At 41.5% G+C, this 24,658-nt stretch overlaps 2 protein-coding genes across 3 annotated transcripts; both read right to left on the bottom strand.

Annotated features, from left to right (window-relative positions):
- idua (alpha-L-iduronidase) lies at positions 1 to 6,815 on the bottom strand. Of its 2 annotated transcripts, XM_076104799.1 has the most exons (14): positions 6,484 to 6,815; positions 5,982 to 6,122; positions 5,749 to 5,831; positions 5,461 to 5,568; positions 4,916 to 5,011; positions 4,405 to 4,607; positions 3,950 to 4,129; positions 3,533 to 3,749; positions 3,130 to 3,339; positions 2,873 to 2,994; positions 2,119 to 2,244; positions 1,677 to 1,753; positions 1,446 to 1,546; positions 1 to 1,300 (listed from the first exon to the last, which is right to left on the bottom strand). In XM_076104799.1, exons 1-14 carry the CDS (start codon positions 6,618 to 6,620, stop codon positions 1,200 to 1,202), a joined length of 1,902 nt encoding a protein of 633 aa, XP_075960914.1. In that variant the 5' UTR covers positions 6,621 to 6,815; the 3' UTR covers positions 1 to 1,199. The 2 variants fall into 2 exon arrangements, with proteins under 2 accessions (XP_075960914.1, XP_075960916.1); XM_076104801.1 differs by lacking the exon at positions 5,461 to 5,568.
- Positions 6,816 to 8,481: 1,666 nt separating this feature from the next.
- On the bottom strand, positions 8,482 to 20,648 carry LOC142964240 (poly [ADP-ribose] polymerase tankyrase-1-like). The gene is made up of 28 exons (XM_076104473.1): positions 20,102 to 20,648; positions 19,205 to 19,429; positions 18,929 to 19,024; positions 18,500 to 18,536; positions 18,166 to 18,241; positions 17,128 to 17,148; positions 15,423 to 15,517; positions 15,266 to 15,332; positions 14,880 to 15,066; positions 14,633 to 14,754; positions 14,309 to 14,400; positions 13,965 to 14,043; positions 13,675 to 13,846; positions 13,378 to 13,457; positions 12,908 to 13,053; positions 12,539 to 12,704; positions 12,147 to 12,366; positions 11,801 to 11,910; positions 11,460 to 11,648; positions 11,003 to 11,249; positions 10,792 to 10,874; positions 10,559 to 10,679; positions 10,269 to 10,366; positions 10,013 to 10,087; positions 9,708 to 9,813; positions 9,373 to 9,559; positions 9,121 to 9,277; positions 8,482 to 9,005 (listed from the first exon to the last, which is right to left on the bottom strand). Exons 1-28 carry the CDS (start codon positions 20,550 to 20,552, stop codon positions 8,919 to 8,921), a joined length of 3,792 nt encoding a protein of 1,263 aa, XP_075960588.1. The 5' UTR covers positions 20,553 to 20,648; the 3' UTR covers positions 8,482 to 8,918.
- Between the last annotated feature and the right edge of the window lie 4,010 nt (positions 20,649 to 24,658).

A 24,658-nucleotide genomic window follows, 5' to 3' on the forward strand; every position in this document is an offset into this window, starting at 1 on the left:
TTCAAATATATTTCCAAGACAAATTTAATGAAAACTATTACTGGTGGAGGGAATGTTATGAAATAACAGCGCAGTATTGTCACACCGATGGATCACTGCGTAATCATTCTGTATTGGTGACAATACATTTTGTAAAGAAACTTGCTCTTGTCCTTGTAAAAAAAAAAAAGACTGTGTATGCAATTTAGCTTGATCCTCTCTAGTGCACCAGCACATACAAAACAGTACAAAAATATAGTAGAACAAATGTACATATTACAGATTACAAAAGATTATGAATGTATCCCTTATTTGTTGGTCTGATTGTAACAGTTTCTGTAGATATCAGCTAATTACTACTCTCATTGCTCAGTGACATTATGTATTGTACTTCTCCTTTCATACCAATAATGACAAATTATTAACCAGCAACAACAACATCTTATTTTAACACTACGTTTAACAAGTTGTCCTTATGGATGTGTGACACAGCTGGCCTATTCATTTGTAAATATATTAAAAAGGAGAAGTCTAGTGAAGTTCTATCATCTGTTAGTCAACAAATCCAACGAAAACACATTTTACAGAAAAAGTATTGATATATCTTATTCCTCTGCTGTAGAGCTCTATTGTTGACCAAAATCATTAAACCAACTGTGCATTAATTCGCTGCTGAAAATAGTTCCAGACAAATGTGTTACTTCTGTTTGCTTTTGTGCCACAGACAGTGGTAGAAAAGTCAGAAAGTATTGAAAGGCTGACACATTGTTTGTCGTGGTCCTTTCGTGGGATTTGTTTACAATATAGTCATCCAAACCAAAAACAGCCAAATCCAAAGATTATATTTATGTTACGGATTTCCACCAAGACAGGGTGTGTTCAATCCTTACCATAGATCTCCACAAACCAATACATCTACAACCGCTTCAGAAATAATGACATTTGTGATGATAATTGTATTCAATCACTTTTATCTGACAATCTAAAAGTCTTTGAAATTACAACAACTATACACTATCAAAAGAGCTGATGCCTGTATTACTGTTAATTAGAGCAGGAGTATGAATAATAAATATATGCTTATAATGAGATTGGGCAGATCAGAGTTTACCCATAATGTATATTATATATAATCAGCACATTGATCTCTATAAAATGTATTTACATTGTGCAAAAGTATTTAGAAACATCATATCAATGCTACCAGACTTGATCCTGGTCTAGTGCTCCCCTGTAAACCTCTCTGGCAGCGAGTACTGGCCAGGCCTTCCCCAGTAGTCCACAGCTCGGACTCTGTACAGACCGCCGACCTCCTGGTCCACTACAAAACACAACATGGTACATGGTCTTATTTCTATGGCTGGATGTCACGATGCCATACAGTTTGAAAGGTGAGGAACAATTCTGTTTTGTTCGACATTGCCATCATTTAACAATCCTTAAAATAATTAAGTGGAAATTCTTACCAGGTGAATAAACGTAAGAAGTAAAAATGGTGTCTTGAGTATTAATTCTGTTGAATTCCTTGTTGTCTGTGGAGAACTCCACTTCAAATGTCTTAATGCATCTGCAAATACAAATGAGTTGAAATGCATAAATCAACGCTTACATACTCAATTTCCACATAGTTAGTTCTGGATAATACATTTCCTTGCAGTGACAAAGGCATAAATAAAGTAATAATCATGTGCACCTACTTGGAATCAACACAGTGGTCTGACCAGACAATCAGCACTTGGCCTATCGTGATCCTGATGAAGTGTAATCCGTTGATCTAATCAAAAGTGAAAAGCAGTTGAGAGTTCATCTCGTTTGAAGTAGTCAGCTCAGTCCCATCCCAATCCATCAGGCTTTGATCATAACACAAGCTTTGAGTTACCGTCATCATACTCAAATCATAAAATCACTTTCTCACATTGCAACTGGAGAAAATCTCACTCGTCTTACTTGCATTGACACAGAAACACACGCTCAACTGTACAGACTGACAAACACGGACACAGATCGCACAAGGTAGGATTCAAATGAAGATAAATAACATTTATGAAAAGCTCCGAGGTGGACTGTGAGGCCCATGCAAACGAGGAAAACAATCACATTTAGTTTGACTTAACATTGTTAATGTGTGTTGGTACCGACCTGGTCTGGCTCTGCTTTGGGTTGGGCACAAACATGGACGAGGAGGACAGACGGCACAGACAGTTTGGCTTTCAGAGTCAGAGTGTCCGCTGCAGGAACTTCCCAGGGTCCTTCGACGTGAGGGTCCTGACGCAATGACACATCGTTAGTGGGTCACAGCATGTCTAATAGCACTTTATTGAGAAGTAAATGCCCAAATAGATCAAAGGAATCAGCTCCGCCTAAATGTTGATAGTGCTGGTGACAGCAAATAGATGTCAACAACAATTCAACAAGATTTTCATCCCTAAATACACCTTGTCTCAAAACAATGTGCAACTAGGATATACAGTTTAGAAGCATTTCATCCACGCTAATATGAGACTCTGTGTGCATCTGCCCTTCTTATAACTAACAGGAAATCTGAGAGATTGAGCACACCTGGCTTGTAATCTACCAAATGGTAAATTAAATTTACAGATATATGATCTTTATGATATCAATGTATTTTAGGGAAAAACAATACATTGTATTTACACTACTTAATACATGCACAGTGGTCACTGTATGAAGGGTGCGATGTAACATGGCAAATTGGGCCAATCATAATACTCCTGACACTTGATGGGTAAGTTGGCTTTGTCACTATGGTAAAAACTAAAGTATGTTGAAAGTTGATTTAGATTGTTGATTTTAAACAATGATAAATAAACTGCAAACAAAAAAATCTATCATAATGTCAATTTGTATGATATTGTTCAGCCCTCCTGTTTACCTGCACACTCCTGAGGCGTCTGAACTGTTCTGCTGTGGGGTAGTCGGGGCTGCCCATGCTCTGCCACAGCTGGTACGGGTTGGTTACGTTGTTGTCAATGTAATACGTGATGTACATAAGACCTGGACGGCAAACACAAAGATAACAGGCAGCACTGACAGGCAGCCCTCTCTTGCAGAAATAAAAGACCTTTTTAAAATACGACCGTAACTATAAACACCTTTTAATCGACCGCAACAGTATCTTGTTAAACCTACCCTTCTGAGCAGCCAATCCTTTCAGTGAAATGGTGACGTCATCAGTGTCAGTGGAGGTGCTGTTGTCGTCACTGTTGTAGATCAGCACCGCTGCCTGCCAGCTGTCTGAGCCTCCTGCTATTACAGGCTTGTGGCTGCTGGCGAGAACTCCCACCGTGCTGTTGTTGCTTCCTGCTGAGCTCAAAACCTGAGCCAGGATCTGGGTCTCTCCTGAAAGTACATCATATACAGGAGAGGAAACGGGGCTATTAAAATACGACTGGGGAAGATGAGACGGCAACATCAAGGAGACCTGAGCTTTGCATGTACAAGGGGCTGCTTCATAACTCAACCATACACTTCCACTGAGGCACATGTAAAACCCTGGAGATGTCACCCGTTTTAAAAGTAAAGAGATCGTCACCTAGCAAAGCCAGCAGGCCCATGACAGCGAGGACAGGCTTCCTGATCAGCTGGACGTGAGGCGGCTCGGTGTTGTTGACCTGGAAGCGGGCAGTCAGCGTGCGCTGGGTGAAGGGGTGTGGGTGGTAGCTGAGGAAGGCGTTGTCGTTGCTGAGCAGGGTGTAGTTGATGGTGCTGTTTGGGTCAGCCAGCAGCAGATCCTGGTGCTGGTTTATTACCTGTTGTAGAGAGCAGGACAGAAGACTGGTTGCGTGAAATTTTATTTTATTTTAAATTCATTTCTCATTTGAGTTGGCAAAAAAATTGCAGCCATTCTAAAATTCGGAATTAGCTTCAGCCATAATTTGCTCTTCATTTCAATTCAAATATGATTTTCCCTCTCTAGGTGATTTTCATGTTGCTGTCCTCCATCCCTTACCTTCACCACCATCGCAGCGTAGGTTACATCGGCCCTCCACTCCTGAGGCCTGGACCAGCCCACCAGCGGATCGGCCTCATCATTGTAAACAGGGAGGCTGTGGAACCGGGGGAAACGCTCCCGGATCTCCCCCACCGTCTGGATCTCCTGCTGGAGGATGGGCAAGGAGTAGCCTCCTCCCTGAGGAGCAGAAACGGAAAATTAGCTTCTAATAATTATTATAATTGCATTAGTTTTATAATTAATTATGCTAATGGTTGCATTACTAAATACAGTTTTACATAACTCAGGCAACATGTATTTCAATAACATCACTATCCTTGTTTTTGTTCTCCTAAGTGAATATATCAACTAGATTGAGTTTCCTATAGTGAAAACAAATATCCTCACAGCAATGAATATGACAAAACATTTCATATTTTTTTTAGATATGCTTTGAGTCCAGAAAAGTGAACCTTCTTGTGCAGGGCGATGTAGTCGATCCTGACCCCCGTCTCTCCAGTGAAGTAGTTGGTGCCGTTGTAGCAGTGCTGCAGCATGGCCCAGCAGTATGGGGAGTGTGGGGGAGAATGACAGGAGTCTCCTGGACCCCCAAACCTCAGGAGACTGCTGGCAGCGCGCAGACCCTCCGAACAGGCATCATAGTAGTTTAGAAACCCTAAAGAAAAGTGTGTTGTACATCAAACTGCAGGTAGACATCAGTAAATAAATGAAGTACGATCTTGTTTAATGTCAGTATCAGCCAAATATAAAGTAAGTGTCCAATCATGGACGTACGAGTTTCCAATACGCATTTATCAAACATTTTCAGATTACTCACTTTATCTATGAGAGAAAGTGAGAGCAAAATTGATTAGCAACACATTTGCATTTCCTTGTACCAATGGCTACATTTAGCAAAAACTTCCACTTAAAATATAACTGACATGACATAGAAACGTCATGTAGGATGAACGATGTGTTTACCTTGAATTGACACGGTGACATTATCAAAGTCATGGTTGTTGGGCTCATTCCATGTTTCAAAGTTCCACTGAGAGACACTTCCCAGGCCATACTTATCTGTAATTAAACAAAACACGACATTAAATCACATTATGCAGGACAGGATCACACAGTTCAGTTTAATTTCATTATAGTCTAATTATTGTCATGTTACATTAAACAAAAAAACATTTGCACGTACGTTTAATTAATGTTTCTGTGAGGAAATTACAACCAAGGCTAAACTTATCCAATAATGTACACTATTTAACAATAAAACCTCAACAATCAAAAACTACATAAATATATATCTTGATATAATCTTTAATAGCAATCCCCTCCCAAGTAGGCTGAAATAACTGGCAATAACCATTGTAAACATTTACTTAAACACTGCTTCTCAATTGCAATTATTGTATTTTTCAGATTCAGGTTTTCACTGACCATGATTACGTGGTACGGAGAGCAAAAAACATAATATATAACAAAATAATATAACACAATAGTGAGAAAACAATGGCACTCACCGATGTACCTCTTGGCTATCAGATAAACCAGATTTCTCCACTCGACCACTTGTGATTTGTCCTCAAAGTCAGTGAAATAGTTAGAGACGCTGCCCATCAGTTCAAAACCTGACAACCAGATGTGCAGGACTTAATTGCAGTTCAGATTTTAACAGCCACATGTCACAAGTGCATAACATAACATAACATAACATCTATCCTGTAAGCACAAATCTGGCAACCAGATGAGAACATGAAGGCTGGTGTGATTTATTGAGGAAGAAGATGACTTTAAATGTGGTTCAATACCTGGTCGGAGTCCATTAATCCACAAGAGTTCTATGAGCTGGTCTAGTTTAGTGAAGTCGTACTGGGGTTGTCCTCCAATATCTCTGCAACAATAAAATCAGACAGCAGTCATTCATTTTAAGGAACCCTCAAAAAAACCAGCAACTGATAATCATACGCTATGTGATCTTCAAACTAGACAAATACATGATATTTAGCGGCATGTTCTCATTATCACTTGCTGGTTTACTTACTGTGCAGTAACCAACTCCAACATCCAGTGGATCCTGACCTGCTGGATCCCTCCGTGGGGGACTGAGCCCACATAGGCCAGGTTCAGCTGCTGGTCCGTGCTCAGGTCAAACTGGTGGGCCTGGGCGTGAGGGAGCGGGGGACTGTGGCACAAAGAAGAGCCTCCTATTTTAATTTGTGACGCACCAGTGACACAAAAAGGCGTTTTAAAGATTGACTTTAAAGAAAGATTTATTCATCAGCTTGTTCATAGACTTAATATTAAAGTGTGGCCCAGTAAGAGTCAGCCTGACATGATTTAACTCTTGAAAAAAAAGAACATTGTGTCTTTGCTTTGTTAAATATGTTTACTTGGTGCAACATTATTTAATACGTTTTCTTAATAACAGATCTTCTGGTAGAAAACACGTTAATTTCTCCAATTCAACTAAACTGTCATCTTTCTCGCCACTTCTTGTCCATTACTGTGCGTTTCGCTACAATGATTGTAAACAACAACCATACCAGAAACCAGTGCTCCTCCAGAACTGTTTGAGATCTCCCACTGGTCTCCCCACATCCACTGCGATGACGCTTGAAGTTGCTGAAGTTTCGCTGACGTTAAGAAGTAACATAAAGACAGAGAACGTTTTCCAATGCATGTCTGCGACCGAGCATGGCAACTTTGTGGGTCGCGCTAGTTCAATTGCTCATAAATGTGAAGTTAGTAACGAGGAGGCAACTTAACTCCAATATGGATTAACGTTACACGTTGTACGTTATGTGAATGTAAATAATAAAAGAGGCTTTTAACATGATCCTCAAAACAAACGCGAGCGCGAGGAGGATGTCGCGGTCAGCTGAGCACGATGACGTTTAATGCGTGCGACCCTGTTGGTGTCGGTTGTTGTAGTTTTGTACACGCGCTAATGTTTATGAAAAACAGACAGAATTGTTGACACCATTTTAAAATAAGCAATGACCCATTTGTGACAAAAGACTACATTTAGTATGATAAGGAAACGGACCACAACATTTGTTCAGATAGGTTTAAATCATTTAAATCTGGTAAGGACACAGTTTGGGAAAGTAGTAGTCATTTTTTAAAATCCAGTGAAAAATCAGTTTTATTAATGGTCAAAGTCTGGATTTTAGAAAATGCTAAAATTTTTATTATTATTAAATGTGTTTCCTATGAAATATTTACTTGTTTCATTCAAACCAAATACTTGAGTGTGCTCCTTGTAGTTCCTGAGAGTGTTGTTGGGCAGATGATTTTATTTAATGGTCGAAAATGCCCTAGAAATGGGATTCGGGGATTTATTTTATTTCCAGTACACACATGCAAGGGGCTCTTATCTATATATTCCATATAAATGCAAGTTGCACAGAACTATTTGGCTGACAGAAGTCATATGACGGGTGAAAGCATTCGCGTGGAGACTTGAGGAGCCATTCTCCATTAGTTACACTGTACTTTCATGTAGTATAAAAGGAAGAAAGATCTGTTGCGGACACAAAACGGTTAGACAACAGGTAGCTGTTAATGGGACATTTATTTTAAAAAAAAGTTGGGAGAATCAAGAAGGCATGAAAGGAAAATTCAAATGTCATTTACAGTTGAACTCAAAGATACTGTCAAACAGCAACAGTTATACACAACCATTTACACAACCTGTACAAATATGTTTTTCCCGAAAATTTGCAATTTTTAATTCAAAATAACTTAAATAGGCTTCTATGTAAAAGTGCAAATCCTTAGGCTGGGATGTCTGTGAGTAACACCATGGCGACTGAAAGGGTGTTTGTTGAGTCCATGCTGTCGGGTGATAACTTGTAAGGCATCACAAGCACATTTCAACACTGTACGTTTACTGACTCTACTGTCTTGAAGCATATGTATACTGCTTTTAATTTACAACATCCAAGCCTTTAGTATACAATTGTGTAATTATGATGCCTTACATTGCATTCCAGCTTCGATACTGAGCACACTTCTTCTCTCGTACAAATCAGTATTGTAATGACAATAAAATAGTCTCCAATTTTGTGATTTGCCAGAGAGCCCTTTCTCTATCCTGCATGTCCAGCCCTGAATAAAACCACTAAAAACAATTCAGTTCAGCGTCTGTAGCGTTCTTGGGGTGAAAGTTCGGAAAGTCAGCATCACAGCATAGCAACAATACACTGTTAGCAGTTTGTAGTGTTCTAAGTTAGCATTAAAATCACAGTTACCAGAGGCCATTCTATACAGGATGAACCCAGATGCGGTGGGGCAGTAGTAGTCCACAGGTTTCAGGCTTTGATAATGAGACAGTGTGTGTATATATATATATATATATATATATATATATATATATATATATATATATATATATATATATATATATATATATATATATATATATATATATATATATATATATATATATATATATATATATATATATATATATATATATATATATATATATATATATATATATATATATATATATATATATATATATATATATATATATATATATATATATATATATATATATATAGATAGATAGATAGATAGAGGTGAGGGGTTGTGAATCTGCACAGTCACAAGGCATGAGACGACAAAGAGTGGAAAATGTTAATGCCGATACTTCACAGACCCTACAAGCATCCTCCTGATTGATAAGGAGGGGAGGGGGAGAGACCTAACCCACACACGCTTTTGGGCCTTACATGCTTCTGTATTAACATGCAGCCGATGCAAAAAAAAACAACAACAACAAAAGGGTGTCATCACCACGTGTAGGAGAGCATTATACAGCATATCTGCTCATTAAGCACCGGTCACCATGGGTTCTACTGGACAGGAGACTGGAAATGTGTTTGGTGAATAAAAATGTTGAGGCATTTGCAATACAAAAGGAGAAAATAACGAGCATCGTGTCCTTGTGTGTGTGAGAGACGTAAAGTGACTATGACTTCTGCTCAGTTCCTGCAGCAGACTGGGCTGCGCTCTCTGGTTTAAGGATCTGGTAGGTGATGAGGTACTCTGGGAAGGCCTGAAGGAAAAACATAGCAAGAAATAAGATTACACAGCAGATGTTTAATGTGTTTTTACTAATGTTAAAGGATAAATAGTATTTTGGGAAAGACACTGGTGGTGTCTGGGTTCACCTGCTCTCCCCTGTAGATGACGTACTCGGCGTAGGCCAGGCCATTAACACTGGGCCGCCCGATCACCGAGTGGTGTCCTGGCGGGGCGTGTGCCATCTTCATGGCACTGAACTGTAGGAAGGACTTCCCCAGGGTCACTCGGCAGAACAGCATCTGCCTGATAGGGCAGGGCAGGTGAGAGGAGACAGGTCAGACACAAGTGAAAAGGCAGTTAAACTTGGGTAGTCAACGTTCATCTCAAGTCGAAGTTACCTGTGGCACAGGTAGCAGGAGCGGTCTTTGTGAGTCGGGCAGCCTGTGCCTCCACCGATGCCGTAGACGTACTGATTGCTCTTTGAGGAGTTCTCTGCAAAGTAGATCCCTGCGCCAAACATCCCTCCTATGTAAGCGTGACGCTCATCAAAGCCTTTGTGGATGATGGCGTTGATGAACGGGGAACCTGAAGAAAGATGTGGCGACAGTGTCAGAGTGACATTTATAAATAATAATTGACATGCAATGCTTTACATAACTACAAGTAAATGACTGAAAACTAAAGTTCGTAGTGCCTGCTGCTGACACACAAAGCGAACAGATGGTGCGATTACCGTGAAACAACATCCGCTCATTGTGATGGTTGTGGTTCTCATCTGCGATCTCCTTCTGCCGGTGGGTGTAACGTTCCCTCAGCTTCTTATTTACCACCTTCTGAATCTGTGGGGCACAATATGAAACACATCGAACAAGATGTTGGGCGGCATGTCTGCTTTACACCGAGAATTTAATGTCCACTCACCTCCATCACTTCAGATTAGTTTTTATTAATACCATCTATCAAAGAGATGGTTCCTATAAAAGCTGTTCAGTGTTCTGCGAGTTATCAAAATAGTACAGAGGGATTCCTGGTTCTGACCTTGATGATGTTGTATTTGCTGAACACACCGCCAGCGTTGCCTCCGTCTCTGTGCTCTCTGATGGTGCTCTGTAACTGAGGGGCACACAACAAAAACACCATGATTTCATTAACAGGAAAATGATACAGCGGCATATGATCCAATTATTAAAATGCCTTTACATAGGAGTTCTATGCACTGTACAAAAATCAGAGCAAAACAGCCATAGCAGTTTTAAAAAGGACAACATAAACAAAGACAGTGAACTAGACAAACCTCCTCCTCCACAGACTGGTACTCCTTGTCGTCTGGAGCGAGGTCTATCAGGATGGTGCCCTGGTTGGCACAATGGAACGCCAGGTAGGCGTTGCCACCTGAAAAACAACAATACAGTTAATCACTGGCTATTAAACTGTTGTGCCGCCTTTTTTCCCCCGACTTTCTTTTGGGGTTTGAAAATGTCAGATTTTGGTGACTACTTGTTAATAAACAACCTGTTGCAGACATCACAGCAGGTTACCATTCCTAGGTGATTCCTCACAGAAAAACAAAAGATGACTCCTTACCTTGCTGGCCGCCAAGAAGCCTCTCAACACCCTTGATGAGCTTATGTCGGTGGCCATAGGCGTTGATTCCAATCTCCTTCAGCTCCTCGTGACCCATGTCAGCCAGCACATCCAGAGTGATCTGCAAAAAGGAAAAAAAATACAAGTTGAGAAGTTTATACTAGTAAAACAAACTTGTGCAATGCATGAATGTGTTAGCTTTAAGTGTATTAAGTATTTCTGCGATGACTGACCTGCTCCCTCTCAAAGATGTCCCTCAGGTGCTCAAGGCCCAGGCTCTTCATGAATTGACTTATATTCATGTCCAGCATGGCTACTATGGAAAACAGGGCGTTGCAGTGAAAAATAGTTCAATGTCAAACAGGGTTTGTGCACAAATTGTGCATGTCCAGATTTTTCTGCGTAAACTAACCAGTATTCAAATTAAAGATGCAATTAACTTACTCTCCCCTTCCTTGCGGTCGGTGCCTGTGGCTCCATCTGCCACTCCGGAGGACCCAGAGGCGGAGGCGGTGGCCAGCTCAGTGAGCGGTCCGGCCAGGTTGTCTATGCTGCTGGCGGCCGACAGACAGGATGGTGTGGAGACCGGGGAAATGACCGAGGCGCTGACCACTGTGGCCTGGGGCTTAAAGCAGCTGGGCAGGGCGTCTGGTGGCATGGCGTCCATCAGCAAGGCCCGGATATCATCAGCCTGCAAGGATGCCAAAGACAAACAAGTTCAAAGGATTTAAGTTTGTTCACTGTACATTCTCTCTCCCATCTCATACCAGTAAAGTGATCAGTTTGGGGCCCTCTATGAACAACAAGAAGCAGACCATAGAGAACTTCTCTCAGCCTGATAAACTAATTTAACAGTAATTCCTAAGCTGTCAATGTCTGTCTGTTTCACAGAAGCTGTTACCGTGGCCAGGTCCAAGGCAGTCTGGCCCTCTTGGTTCTTCATGGTGGGGTCGGCTCCATGAGCCAGCAGCAGCGCACAGAGCTGTGTACGACCCTTCTGTGCCGCCTCATGAAGGGGCGTGAAAGCCCATTTGTCTGTAGCATTCACACACGTATTGTACTTGATCAGTAAGGCTGCGATGTCCACATGCTGTGAGGAAGAGAGGCAACAGAGTAAGTCAGTCCACCAGCACCATAAATATTTTTTTGTAAAAATGTAGTTTTTTGAATGTGTAAAGCAAACCCCACGGAGTCTGTATTTGATTTAAGTAATGCGTTTGTGTTTGTTTTGTTGAAACTGACCCCATAAGAAGCAGCATTATGAAGAGGGATAAGGCCTCCTTTGTCCTGGGCGTTGACATCAGCTCCATGCTCCAGCAGATACTCTGCCACTTCAAGGTTGTTGTACCCAGCTGAGGAGAAGGAACATGAATCAGTTCAGCATGAAAGTGTACATTCTGCATAAGAACAGCAGATAGAAAGAAAAAAACAAACATAGCCAGACAAAACAAAAGCACATACAGCATCAGAGACAGTGGACAAGACAAAATATATACAAATCTTACAACCTCCCTGTGAATGCCACATCAGGAGTGTTTGTCAGTACCTGTATTCAGTAAATATAAGACAAAACCAGAAACATGTTTACCTGCCAGGTGGAGTGGTGTGGAGTTGCGCCCCTGTGTGTCTCTGCAGTTGATATTCTCTGGGGAGCAAAGTTTCTGGACTCTGGCCAGGCATCCCTTCTTGGCAGCGTCCAGCAGGGCGGCGTCCCCCCTCAGCAGGTCCTGGATGTCTGTGTCTCCATCTTTCACCATGTCCAGCGGCATGTTGCCGTCACGGTTCTTCTTGGATGGGTCGGCTCCGTGCTGAACAAAGAGTTTTGAGTTTTTTTATACACACATTTTTATAAACGTTTGCTATATATGAGACAGTGGCTTCATAGGTCAAAGTGATCATCATCATAACAACAATAACTAATGAAGGACACAAATTAATGTAAGACAATACTTGTGAAAGTTGACAATAATGGATCCTCACTTTGAGCAGCAGTTTGCAGATCTCATATTTGCCTTTGGCTGCAGCCTCGTGAAGCGGGGTGAATTTCCACAAGTCGGCCACATTGACTGAAGCTCCATGTCTGACCAGCAGCTCAGCTACTTCATAGTGACCGTAGGAGCATGCGTTGTGGAGGGGAACCAGACCGCTGCGGGAGGAAATACAGAAGTGAAAATCAGAAAAAACTTTGTATTCGTGTCTGCTGAACGCATCATAACAGCACTGAGAAATGCGGCTTTGCAGAAGAAAAAAAAAAAAAAAGAGCATTGTTAGCACAAAAAATCTAAACATAATTGATTCAGTGATTCCATTTAGATATAAGCTACAGATGAGTAAGATGGCAGAACTCACCCCTTGTCTTTGGCATGAACATCAGCTCCATGGTGTAGCAGGTATTCAACGACAGCCACTCGGTTGTAACCAGCTGCAAAGTGGAGAGGAGTAGAGTGGCGGCCCTCCAAGTCCCGGCAGTTTACATTCTGAGGGGTGCAAAGTTGCTGCAATACACAAAGACAATATGATAATTAAGAACTCAACAGGGGGATATAATAACAGGTTTACAAGACAATTTAAATGGGGCAATCACAGAAATTTCTTAACCACTTCTGCTAGCGAGGGTGTGAAATTTCAGTGCTACTAATTCTTCAAGAAACTAAAAAGCAGCTCCAATGTACAATAATGAAGATATTACAATAACGGATGGCAAAATTGGCAAGTGAACGTCATCAAATAAATAAAAAAACGTAAAAAAAGGTTTGTTATCTAAAAACCAAGCTGTAGTCACTGTTAGTACAAAACTACAGAAGAAACAGTGAACTTACTTGTACTGTGTCCTGATCTCCTGCTTTGGCCGCCTCCAGAAATCTGTAGTCCACATCAGAATTACGTGTGGGGACATTTTCTGTAAAAAACAGAAAAGACATTCAATACAAAGCAAAAGGATCATCCTATTGAATAACCCGAGCACTGAAATTCACACAAAAGATTTGCAAACTTCAGACGACAAAATCTGCCTTGACATTAAATATTGCCAGAGAGCATTTTCATTCTCAAACTTTAAATATCAAACCTGAAAGCAAACAATGTGAAATAGTCAAAAGCGTGGTGGGTGTGATTACCATTAAGAATCTGTTGTACAGCCTCATTGCCCATCTGAGCAGCGGTGAAGCCCTGCAGAGACACGATGGAGGGGTCGGCCCCGTAGCTCAGCAGCAGCTTGCAGGTCTGGATGTGACCAGCCAGCGCAGCTCTATGAAGAGCTGTCTGACCCAGTGTGTCCACAGCGTTTACCTGGAGTCAGAGGAGGTGAAGTTAAGGGTCAGCAACTCACACTTCCAATCCTTTCAGATTGCATTATCTAATATCATTTTCTGGCAGAACATACATTTGAAAAGCAAAACAAACGGACCTTTGCTCCGTGTTTCTGCAGCACCTCCAGGATATCGTTGTGAGCTCTCTCAGCAGCAACATGCAATGGAGTCATGAAGCTTAAAGACACAACGGGCAAAAGTTATCACCTTCTTTCTGTTGTTACAGACAGTATTTATTTTCTTTTTAGCAGTTATTGTACATCAACATGCAGTTAACCAGTTAAGATTTTTACTTATTCTAAGTTTTTCTGTGTGGAAGACATCACCTTTGCAAATAAGCTCACAAGTTACAAAATCATGATTTCCTTATTCCCTTATCAATTGTAGTTTTTTTTAGTTGTACATCGATGTTAAATGTTGAAACTAAACGCTGTGGACTTACTCTTTGTTCTTCTCGTTAATGTTGGCGCCTTTACGCAGCAACAACTCAGTCACCTGCTTCCTCTTGGGGTGGGGGGAAGCCACAGCACAGTGCTAAAAATACACGTCAACATTGGATTAGTGTCGCGCAATCTTCTGCCGAACCAGGACAAATGATTTTAGTAGATGCCAGTTTGCTAAAACAATAGCCAATAACACACAACTAACTGTCTGTACATCCTTATCAATCCTACGGAGCATTGCTGGCAAGATCCATTTTTATTACCCAGGGAATTTTTTTTAACATCAACAGAATTAGTAAACAATGAGGAAGCTTGGTTCTGACCAGAGCGGTCTCGTTGGTCTGAGGATGTTTGAAGCTGATGATCTCCAGAGCCAGCGTCTTCTTCACTTTGGCCATGTCGGCCTCTCTGGCTGCCTGGAGCAGCGAGTGACCTTTGAATTCATCTACATGAACGAGAAAGACGAGTAAATGGAAAATGACATTTTTGAAAAGCCAACAGCAATTGCTTAGGCACTGAACATATATATATATAGTGAGTATACATGTCTGTGACTGAGAGTGAACTCACAGGTGAGCCTTTCTTTAAGTTCTGGAGTGGGGGCCATGTCCACGGCGCTCTTGCTGTGACAGTTGAGCAGGGTGGGGTCGGCCCCGTGGCTCAGCAGCAGGGAACAAACCTCCACTCGGTTCTTGGACGCTGCCTCGTGGAGAGGAGTGAACTGCCACAGGTCCATGGCGTTCACACAGGCTCCATGCTGCAGAGACAAAAGCACATCAGATCACAGAATTTCTGCTCAGTATCTGAATTTATCTTTAAAAAAATTGACTTGAGGGAGTGCTAAATTGCTGGAAATACAGTCAGACAAGTTTAAAAAGCAAAGAGAAACAGTAGATTTGCAAAAATCATAAAGTTCCTTCAGTCAATTTAATACTGAAACCTTTCGTGGGTCTTACTTTAAGCAGAAGCTCAGTGACCTCAAAGTGGCCATAGGAGCAGGCGTTGTGAAGTGGAACCAGGCCTCTGCGGGGACAAGATTCACAGGTTATCAACATTAATAACAACTGGATGACTAATTTAGTTTTTGTGTGTTTTTCTGAAAAAGTATTTCACCCTTTGTCCTTGGCGTGAACATCGGCTCCATGCTGCAGAAGGAGCTGGACGATGCGGACCCGGTTGTAGCCGGCAGCCAGGTGGAGGGGTGTAGACTGCAAGAGAGGACGGCTCGTTAGCACACGCAGAACGCCGGCTGGTTCAGTGTGTGCTGCCTTCGATGGCCACAGGAGCAAGCGGCTGGATTAGGGCCAGAAGCACTGTGCTACGGCTGGCTATGCTCGGTGAGTTACAGATGAACGGCAGGTATGACGATGCAAAGTCAATGGAGTTTGTGGGCAAATCCAGCGACAAGATTTATTTTGCTGTCGATACAGTGTCTGACCCGAGTGAGCGACAACAAGCAACTTCAACCTCATTACTCATCTACCCCGACTGCTATTCGACAATGTCGGCAAAATAAAATCTTAAGAGCTTATAATTAAGCTTTACGAGGTTAGATGACAAGAAAGAATTGCTAGTGCAACTGTTAAAGACTATTCTATTCAAAATGACTGCGTAGGAATTACGGTTGGGTGATGATAGCTGGATCACCATGTCCTCTCTTTGTAATCAAGAATATTGGGCATTCAGGTATCATTCAGCCAAATAGAAAACATGACTTCTTTGAATGTTAATCTTTGAGTTTTGGTTTCTTTAATATTAAATAATTTATAAGTGCTTTTACTTATTATATAAATGCTAAGACCTGCCGGAAAGACACTAAGGGAATTCAATATTGGATTCAGAATTAGATAAAAAGCCATCAAATCCCAACCGTAATAGGATGCAAAGAAGCTAAAATAAGCAGGCTGAGTGTTTGAGAAAGCATCTCTGCAAGCTAATAAGAGGATCAAATCAAATGGCTGGTTTTTTTCAGCCAAGGAAAATAAACGTTAGTCTAAGAAAAGCTGCAGATCCAACTTCAGTGGCATTTGTTCTCTACTCAAAAAAAGAAAAATCTAGCTCACGTCAAGCTTACAATCAAAAAGGAGGGACATCATTCCTTTCAATTTCCATGCAGTGATGTTAATATAAATCCCAAGAAGCCAACTGTTAGATCTCAAGGTGCAGTGGTAAACATAGACGGATGACAGAGTCGAATCACGGAGGCATCATTCAGTGTGGCATGACACGAGCAATCAAAAGTCATTACCATGGAGGGTAGCATAGCACGAGAATGATAGGTGACAAATGTAGTCCATTCATTACTGCATAACAACTGTTCCAACAGGGAACGTGAAGTAGACACAAGTGTTACAAAAAGCAGAGGAGCAGGCCTTCAGGCATGCATGAGTGATCATCAAAAATACATTAATGAATAAAACAAAAGCCAAATCAGATACTGGCTGAAGAGCAAGTGATTGAAAGTCGGAGAAGTGCGGGTGAGTGTGCAAGGAGAGGACAGACGCTGAAGAAAGCAGGCAGTGGACGTTGTGAGCTCCTCTCAAAATCCCAAAAGATGAATTGTCACCATGACACCAACCCAAGTCACTCACTCCCTCAACCACATGCCGCGCACACGCACACGCACACAAACACACAGAGAGGAGCATCAGGGTAAAGATACATGGAGTGACCCGAACACCCAGGTCCATGATGAGCAATTAACAAGTGACAGCCAGCTTATTGGTCAAATAAAAACAATGGATTAAAAAAAAGAACAAAACGTAACAAAAAACACAACAGTGCATCAATCAAGTGGCCGTTATCAAGGTCAACTTACCAGCATTTTTTGGGATGTTGACTGATCGACAAATGTTGCCAGAGTCACACGGAAAACAAAACGAAACAAAAATTACAAAATGACAGTATCTTTTTCACAGCAATTCTTTTCTTTCTTCTTTAAGTCAATGAAACACAAGCGCTAGCTAGGAATCACTGGTTGATCCGTCAAACATGGTTTGAGATTAAATGTGACACCCGGCCATAGAGGGTCGATGGCTGACGGGTAAGTCTGACTTCTCCTCTTCTGCTTTCTCCGTGAGGACTGGTTATTGGTGCCCGCTGGTTAAATCCAAGGCCAAATCTACACTGACAGACTGGCTCGGATCGTGCAAACTTTAAATAGACTGCAAAGGAGACAGGGAAGGACTCATACTTGTACTGCTGTTGGAAAAAAATGTGGTTAGGAATGTATGAAATAGGCAAGTGCTGCTCCAGCCTCTGGCATGGAATAAAGACTATCAGGCTGAAGAGACAATATTACTGCCATGACACCTGGTCCAAACAATGAAGAAAAAGTACTAAAACTGAACTGTAAATCAAGAGGAATGGTTTGTCTATGTTAGTTACAGAAAATGAATACAGAATGAACTAGCCTAACTAACTGGTTGTATTGTTCTACGGTGAAAAATCACCGGACAGAACTGGAGAATTAATGTGGTTGGTAAAGGGAAAGTCATGTTGTAACAGAAGCAAGTGGATTCCACTGATGGTCTGATGAGAGTCACACAAGCTGAATTAAAGAAAAAAATATCTACAATGTTTATGTTGCAAAGTGGTTTGTCCAAGGTAAGGTGGTCCCCATGAACACCCACAATGACTTAAATCCTCTTTGTATTTGCACCACACAAACTAATCCAGCCCCCATCTGACTGTTAATTCCTTTACTCAAACACTAGGACTCAGAAACCGGCTCCCTATTTTTATCAAGAACTTTAAAAATACACTACAACAAGCCTGCACAACATGCTGTATAGAAGGTGTTGTGGCAGATATCCGTCTGGTGTGTGATATGGTGCAGTACTAGTGGCTCATTTACCTTGCGGCCATCGCTTGCATGACAGTTGACATTTAACGGAGTCAGCAGTGCCATCAGCTTTTCTTCATTTCCACTCCTGTTATCACATGGTTGAAAAGACTGGAGTCATTAAATAGTTCCCATCAAAACACAATTTGCTGTGCTCATTAGGGAGATTTCATGATCTTAAAGTAATGACACAGGCTTTCACTGATGCTACTGTTTGAGCTGGTCAGAGTAGTACATCGTGTGTATATTTAAACGTGTATATTGCTGCAATGAGCAGAAAACTATGTCGCTGTTTGACTCTGGCCAACAGGATGTGTGTGCACTGACCAGTCAGCATGATACTCACCTTGCTGCTTCTAGAAGTTCATCCTTCTTGTATTCACCTGGGTGAAAAAACACATTAATATTAGAGAAAGGCATATTATTTTACCAGTTTTTATATACAGTTCAGGTAGAGTAGATGGAGTGTCAGTAAGGAGTAAATGCAATATAGGTTGTTGACCCCCAAATCAAAGAATAAGAAGAGCAATGGGTGAGGTAACCAGCTGGTGGTCATGATTATCCTCCAACGTTATTACAATTATGCAGAATTATGTGTACCGTAGCTTTTTGAAATGCAATCGGATCCTTGCATTTTAGACTCCTGGTTGCACTTAAAGGTTATCTGCCAACTGAAGCTTTACTTCGTCCTGTTATCATACGTCACTTGCTGTAAAAGTGAGGGTTACATTTCTAAACTGTAAATGCGAGAGATAAGCAGCCGAGAGGTACTGACCAGTGAGAACAGCCTTGGCTGAAGGGTCGGCCAGATCCAAAGCAGATTTTCCATCAGTGTTGCGGATGTTTGGATCAGCTCCGTGTTGGAGTAACACTGAGTGAGAGAGGTGCAAATAAAGACAAGACTTTCATTTTCACCTCAAATCATTCCCATACTGTCTCACCCAGTACGGCGATCATGTTTCAAAAACAGCTAAGTATGTTACAGCAAAGATGTTGTTGGTAGACAACACAAAACAAACTGTGTTTGAACACAATTGACAGGGATCCTTACCAATGCAAACATCAATCTTTCCCTTGATGGCAGCCTCGTGTAACGGAGTGTAGTTCCAGTTATCTCGAGCGTTGGGGTCTGCGCCCTGACACAAGAGGAGGCTGACGACTTCTGCGTGGCCGAAAGAGCAGGCGTTATGCAGGGGGATGAGTCCTCCATCATCCCTGGCATGAACGTTAGCCCCCGTCTGCAAGAGGTGCTCCACCACATCTTTTCTGCCAAAACCTGAAAGAGGATTAAAATGCATTTGCTTTTCCCTCAATATATTTGGTCGAGAGCGATGCACAGGCACCATAAGTAGCCATAAGTAGCCTATTCCATATATAATTGCTGACAGTTATTATTGTAGGATTAAACTGAAAATCCCAACGAAAATAAATATCTAATACTAAATTCTGACATGTGACTCTTACTGATACAAGGCAACATCAGTTTAGGGTATAGACTCTTGGATATGACAGCAGTGTTATTGCATCAATTATGCCCAAAACCTGGTCTTAAGATAACGGCATTCATCTAACGTAGACTGTGTTGCATTGCTTGATACAATTGTAAGTTATGTGAAATAACGTTTCTTTAAAAGGTGATTTGGCATAATTTGATGACGTTTTGAGTTTCCTAGCTTTGTCTTATTTGGGATTAGCTAAAAATGATGACGGTCTGTTTGTTTACCAAATTGGATTGAGGACCGTCAACATTAGCTGGTTAGCACCACTAGGCTGTTCATTCAGACGTGACACACTGCAGCGTCTTTTAACGGTATCATCGGGGCAAATCACACACAAAAAACACAAGATGAACAGCAAACACATCGGTCAAAACACACCAACATTAGCTAGCTAACAGCTAGCTAATGTTGCAATACATTACTGCATCGTTAGCTTAGCTCATCGTTACCCGCAGCGAAGTGAAGCGGAGTCGATTTTCGGCCAGCCATGTCCTTCGCGTTTACGTTCACCGAGTCGACAAGTCTCTTGACTCTGGATACATCCCCGTTACGACAGGCCTCGAACAAATCCCTGAACGCCCCGCCAATGCCGCTGCTCCCATCAGCGGGACTGGCCGCTCCTGAACCGGGGCTCGAGACGCTGCTGCTGCCACCGCCGCCGTTAGAGGTGGTGAAGCTTGCGCTGCTCGCTAGGACCGGGGCGGGTGAGTCTGGGGAGGCCACGGCCCCCTCGATCGCTCCGCTGCATTCCCTCTCACTCTCCGGGGGTACAGGGGCCGAGGTCAGCAGAGACATCGGCGGAGAGGCCGGAGGAGCGCCCGAAATAGAGCCGTTTCTCGGCGGAGACGGCAAGGTACTTTGCTGTTGTTGCTGCTGCGAGGAACGACGAGACACCGCCATTACAGCAGCTCTCAGACGACAATAAAAAGCTGCTCCTCCTTTCCGGTGAAAGTGGTCGTGTTTCCTGTCAGCTGTTGGCTGGCCGTGGCTGTGGAGAAACACTCGATTTACCTTATAATAGTTTATATACACAACCATTTAGATCTCAGAAATCCACAAGACATACAGCTACGTTTATCTCGTCACTGTAAGCAAATCACGATCACAGCTGAGATAAAAAACAATAATACCGATCAACCAGTTGGTGGCAGTATGAAACCCCCTTTTGCAGTTTGGGCCCAAATGTTTACCTCATGGTGCCCAAAGAAGAACAAAAAAAAAAGACAATGGCATCCGAACCTTGCTTGTGTTGCTACTACACATGATTTAATAATATTACAACAAATCGTGTAAGTGATAAGAAAAATACATCCTTCATTACGTCATGATGCAGGGACAGATATATTGTAATTTCGTGACATTTGCATTCTTCTGGAAAGATTTCTGTGCTTATTTTACTTTTCTAAATAGTCATGAGCAATTAATTAACTATTCTTTTTCTTATTAGTTTGTGTGCATACAGTTAGGATTAGTAATCATCACAATATATCAACAGAATTAGATGTTAAAAGGGGATTTAGTTACCCGCAGTGCTGACCTCTCTCCAAAAACAATAGTTCCTATAAAAACTTACTAGCAAGTTAATTGGCCTTATGAGTACTTTGATTCCCTTTATTGAAGCACAGACTGGACCCAAAGCCTCTCTGAAGGTCTCTCTTGTGCTGCAAACAAGTCTTGTAAACTCCAGCCAGCTTTAGTATAACACACTTAGGTTTTTTATATTTATGGAAGTACCATGTTGTAATGGTGTCATAGGCACAACATGCAGAAGATCACTTATATCTTGTAAATTCTTACATTTCCAGATCCTGGTTGCATCTCTTTAGGAAGTGTCTTCACTATTCGTGTGCCCGCCGTTACTGGTGTGAATGATCAATCAAGTTCATTTAGTTCATACATAATCTAAAAGTTGAATGTAAAAAACCAAAATCAGCAATCAGTCAATGTCAATAGGCGGGTCACAGGTAACGGTTTGGTGTCTGGTCTGTCAAGTCTCCTCCAAGTCCCTGACTGTAGAAACAACTGAAGCAGAAAGCTAATCTCCGGTGGCGACTGGGAGTTGAGAGATCATTGAAACAGTTAGACCCCTGAACGTCCGTAGTGGCCAGGTCACTGACAACGGTAACCACCATCTTCAGACTCGGTTGGAATAGGAAGGTAGTTCACAGGCTTGATAAGATTCCCGTGGGCCGCTTTCTCCTGGTCTGATGCAAAGCTCCTGATGTGGGATGTATTTGTGTTTCTCCACAACAGTGTAAAGGAGGCTCTCCCACTGATCAGCCCGTTTCCTTTTCCTCAACCGTTTAGTTTCACTAATATATGATCATATCAAAGGGTAAGGACATGATTCATGGCTTAATGTGTAAAAGCACAACATTTTACAACAAATGTGGAGTGTACATTTCCTACAACAGACATTTTTAAGTAAGAAAATGTCCGAATCCTGTTCAGCAAATCCTGATGTGGAAATCAGTCCATAAAGACCATATAAATAAGTAAATGAATGAAATAAAGAATGTACATATATTTTAAATTATTGCATCTTCATTATCACTGTGAAATCTTCAACCGAACTAAAACAGATTAGCACTGATTAAAATGTAATCAAAGTATTATTTTCTATCCGCTGCTAAATAATCTAGCACAGCCACATTTACCACCAGTGGTAAATATGCTGGTGTTGATGGCGACATTCTCTGCTGTACACATGGAGACGATTCGGTGATTTAGAGTAAAATTCATTTAAACTCATTGAGCAAAGCCGTCAGACATCCGAGGCCACTCAGAAGCTCCTGGAAAACAGAGACATGAATACAAATATATACAGACAATAGAGTCTTAACAACTAGGCAACTGGGATATCATTCTTAACAGCAAGAAAAACACTGTACTCACCAAATAAGGTGATAAAATCACACATATTTTGGAGCCACTTGTCTACAGAGATGCCATTGCTTTCTAGTAGTGGTACACCTGCGATCACTCGTTTATTTTAATAAAACATGACGGCATCACATGAACTGATCAGAATGAAATCATTGTGAGATAACTGATGGCCAACATTTAAATCTTGAGAGACCGATGGACATTGCAGATCCTCACTTATCATTAATAACCTCAGATCATGATACAATGTATATGACATCATGACAGCCGTTTGTGGGATGTTCTGTGACCATTAGGAAAATGAACACTACAAAACAAAGCTTGGCGGAACATTCTGTGAACCACATTTTTTTTAAACAAAAACTAACAGTTCAGGAACATTAATAAAACTAAATAGACTCCGGGCAACATTCGCTACAGTGGTCCTGCAAACGCTCCCAGGACTGAAAATTGTGTGGGTCGTGACACCGGGAGGGGAGAGACAGCGAGATCCTTCTTGTGGCACTGGCACCTCTGTGGCACTCTGTGGCACTCTCTGTGGCACTCTGCGGCACTCTCTGCGGCACTCAGCGGCAAGCGTCAGCTGTGGCAGGCGAGCGGTACTAGTTCGGCACCCGTCAAGAAGCTGAGCCACATTTCCTGAGACATTTCCTGAGAACACACATTGTTGTTACAACAGGTCAGCTTCCGTAAATCAGTTTTATGATTTTAGTTGAGTCACCGGAGCCACCCGTTCTCTGTATGCATCCTTAGAGTAATTACGTTGTACTTTTTTGTTTCTCATTAATTTTATTTAAGTATGATTTTGCTGGTTTTGCAACAAAAGGGAACATAATACACTCTTTCCAAATTATTACTTTTACAGTCATTTACAACAATCGGCTAAAATAATGAAAATAAATCATCCATTTTATTATCATTTAAAAGTATATATATAGAAAATATATTCACTCTTCCTCTGCTCATATGTATATGTATGTCAGTAGGTGCCACAAGCTGCCAGAGAGTGCCACAGAGGTGCCAGTGCCACAAGAAGGATCTCGGCCCTGCACCGGGAGGGAGCGTAAAGCTTCACTTATTATTGATAAGTTCAGGACATATGATATGATGTCATGATATATAAATGGATATTTGTGTAAATTTACCAGCTGTCTGTGGAGATTGTTAGTATTTTTTGCAAAACAGCGGGTAACAAGTCCATTGCAAAATAGAGACAAAAATGCTCCAAGAAGACCCCTGGTATCCAAATCCTGTTATTGCAAACCCACCTCTTCAGTGAGTAGGGGTCTTTGATCTTTCTTATACATTAGATCAGTGATTCTCAACTGGTGGGTCGCGACCTAAAAGTGGGTCACGGACCCGTTTTCAGTGGGTCGCGGGCCTTTGCCTGACAAAAAAAAAAGTTGTGATTTCATTTACACTAATTTGTCTTTTTAGAAGATGAGAAAAATATAATATTGTGGCTTTTTCACTTCACCCTGAATGAACTGAATTTAACGGGGTGATGGTGGGTCCCGCAGCCAGACCAGTTGAGAACCACTGCAGTAGATGGTACATCCAGTTACACATTTTTGTATTTCTGTTATCGGGCTGTTTTTTTTCCTGATTCGGACAAGGTTCCTCAAGCCATCAAACACCTTTGAATTGATCTGTAACGCTGACTGTGAGCCTCAACAACTGACAATCAGTGTTGGACCATAATGATGCGCTTGAGGACAAATGGGAGCAAATCCCTGCAGTCAAATTCGAAAATATTGGAAGGGTGGAGGCTGTTATTCCCAATGATTTTGAAGCGAGATGTTCAACAGTCACTTATGGGTGTTATGCGTGTCCACATACAGAAACATATCAAAAGTTGAGATGCTTTGCAAGATGATACGACCATATTTCATGTAGAAATATCCAACTTAATGGAAAGCAAGTCGAGATGATTTTAAAAGTCTATCTTTGCATTTTTAAATGACATATCCAATCAAAGCAGAAATAAACATATGAAGTATATATTCTTTCTGCCATGTGTGTCCTGCAAACACGTCTTGAATTTGTCTCTATAATCATTTGTCCAAAGAAAGTGCACTATGGAGTGATTATGATGGTGAGTGTCTGGGGTAGATAAAGAG

This window comes from Anarhichas minor, unplaced genomic scaffold (genome assembly GCF_050575085.1).
Source record: "Anarhichas minor isolate MPS153535 unplaced genomic scaffold, ASM5057508v1 ptg000030l, whole genome shotgun sequence".
In the NCBI taxonomy this organism is placed as follows: domain Eukaryota; kingdom Metazoa; phylum Chordata; class Actinopteri; order Perciformes; family Anarhichadidae; genus Anarhichas; species Anarhichas minor.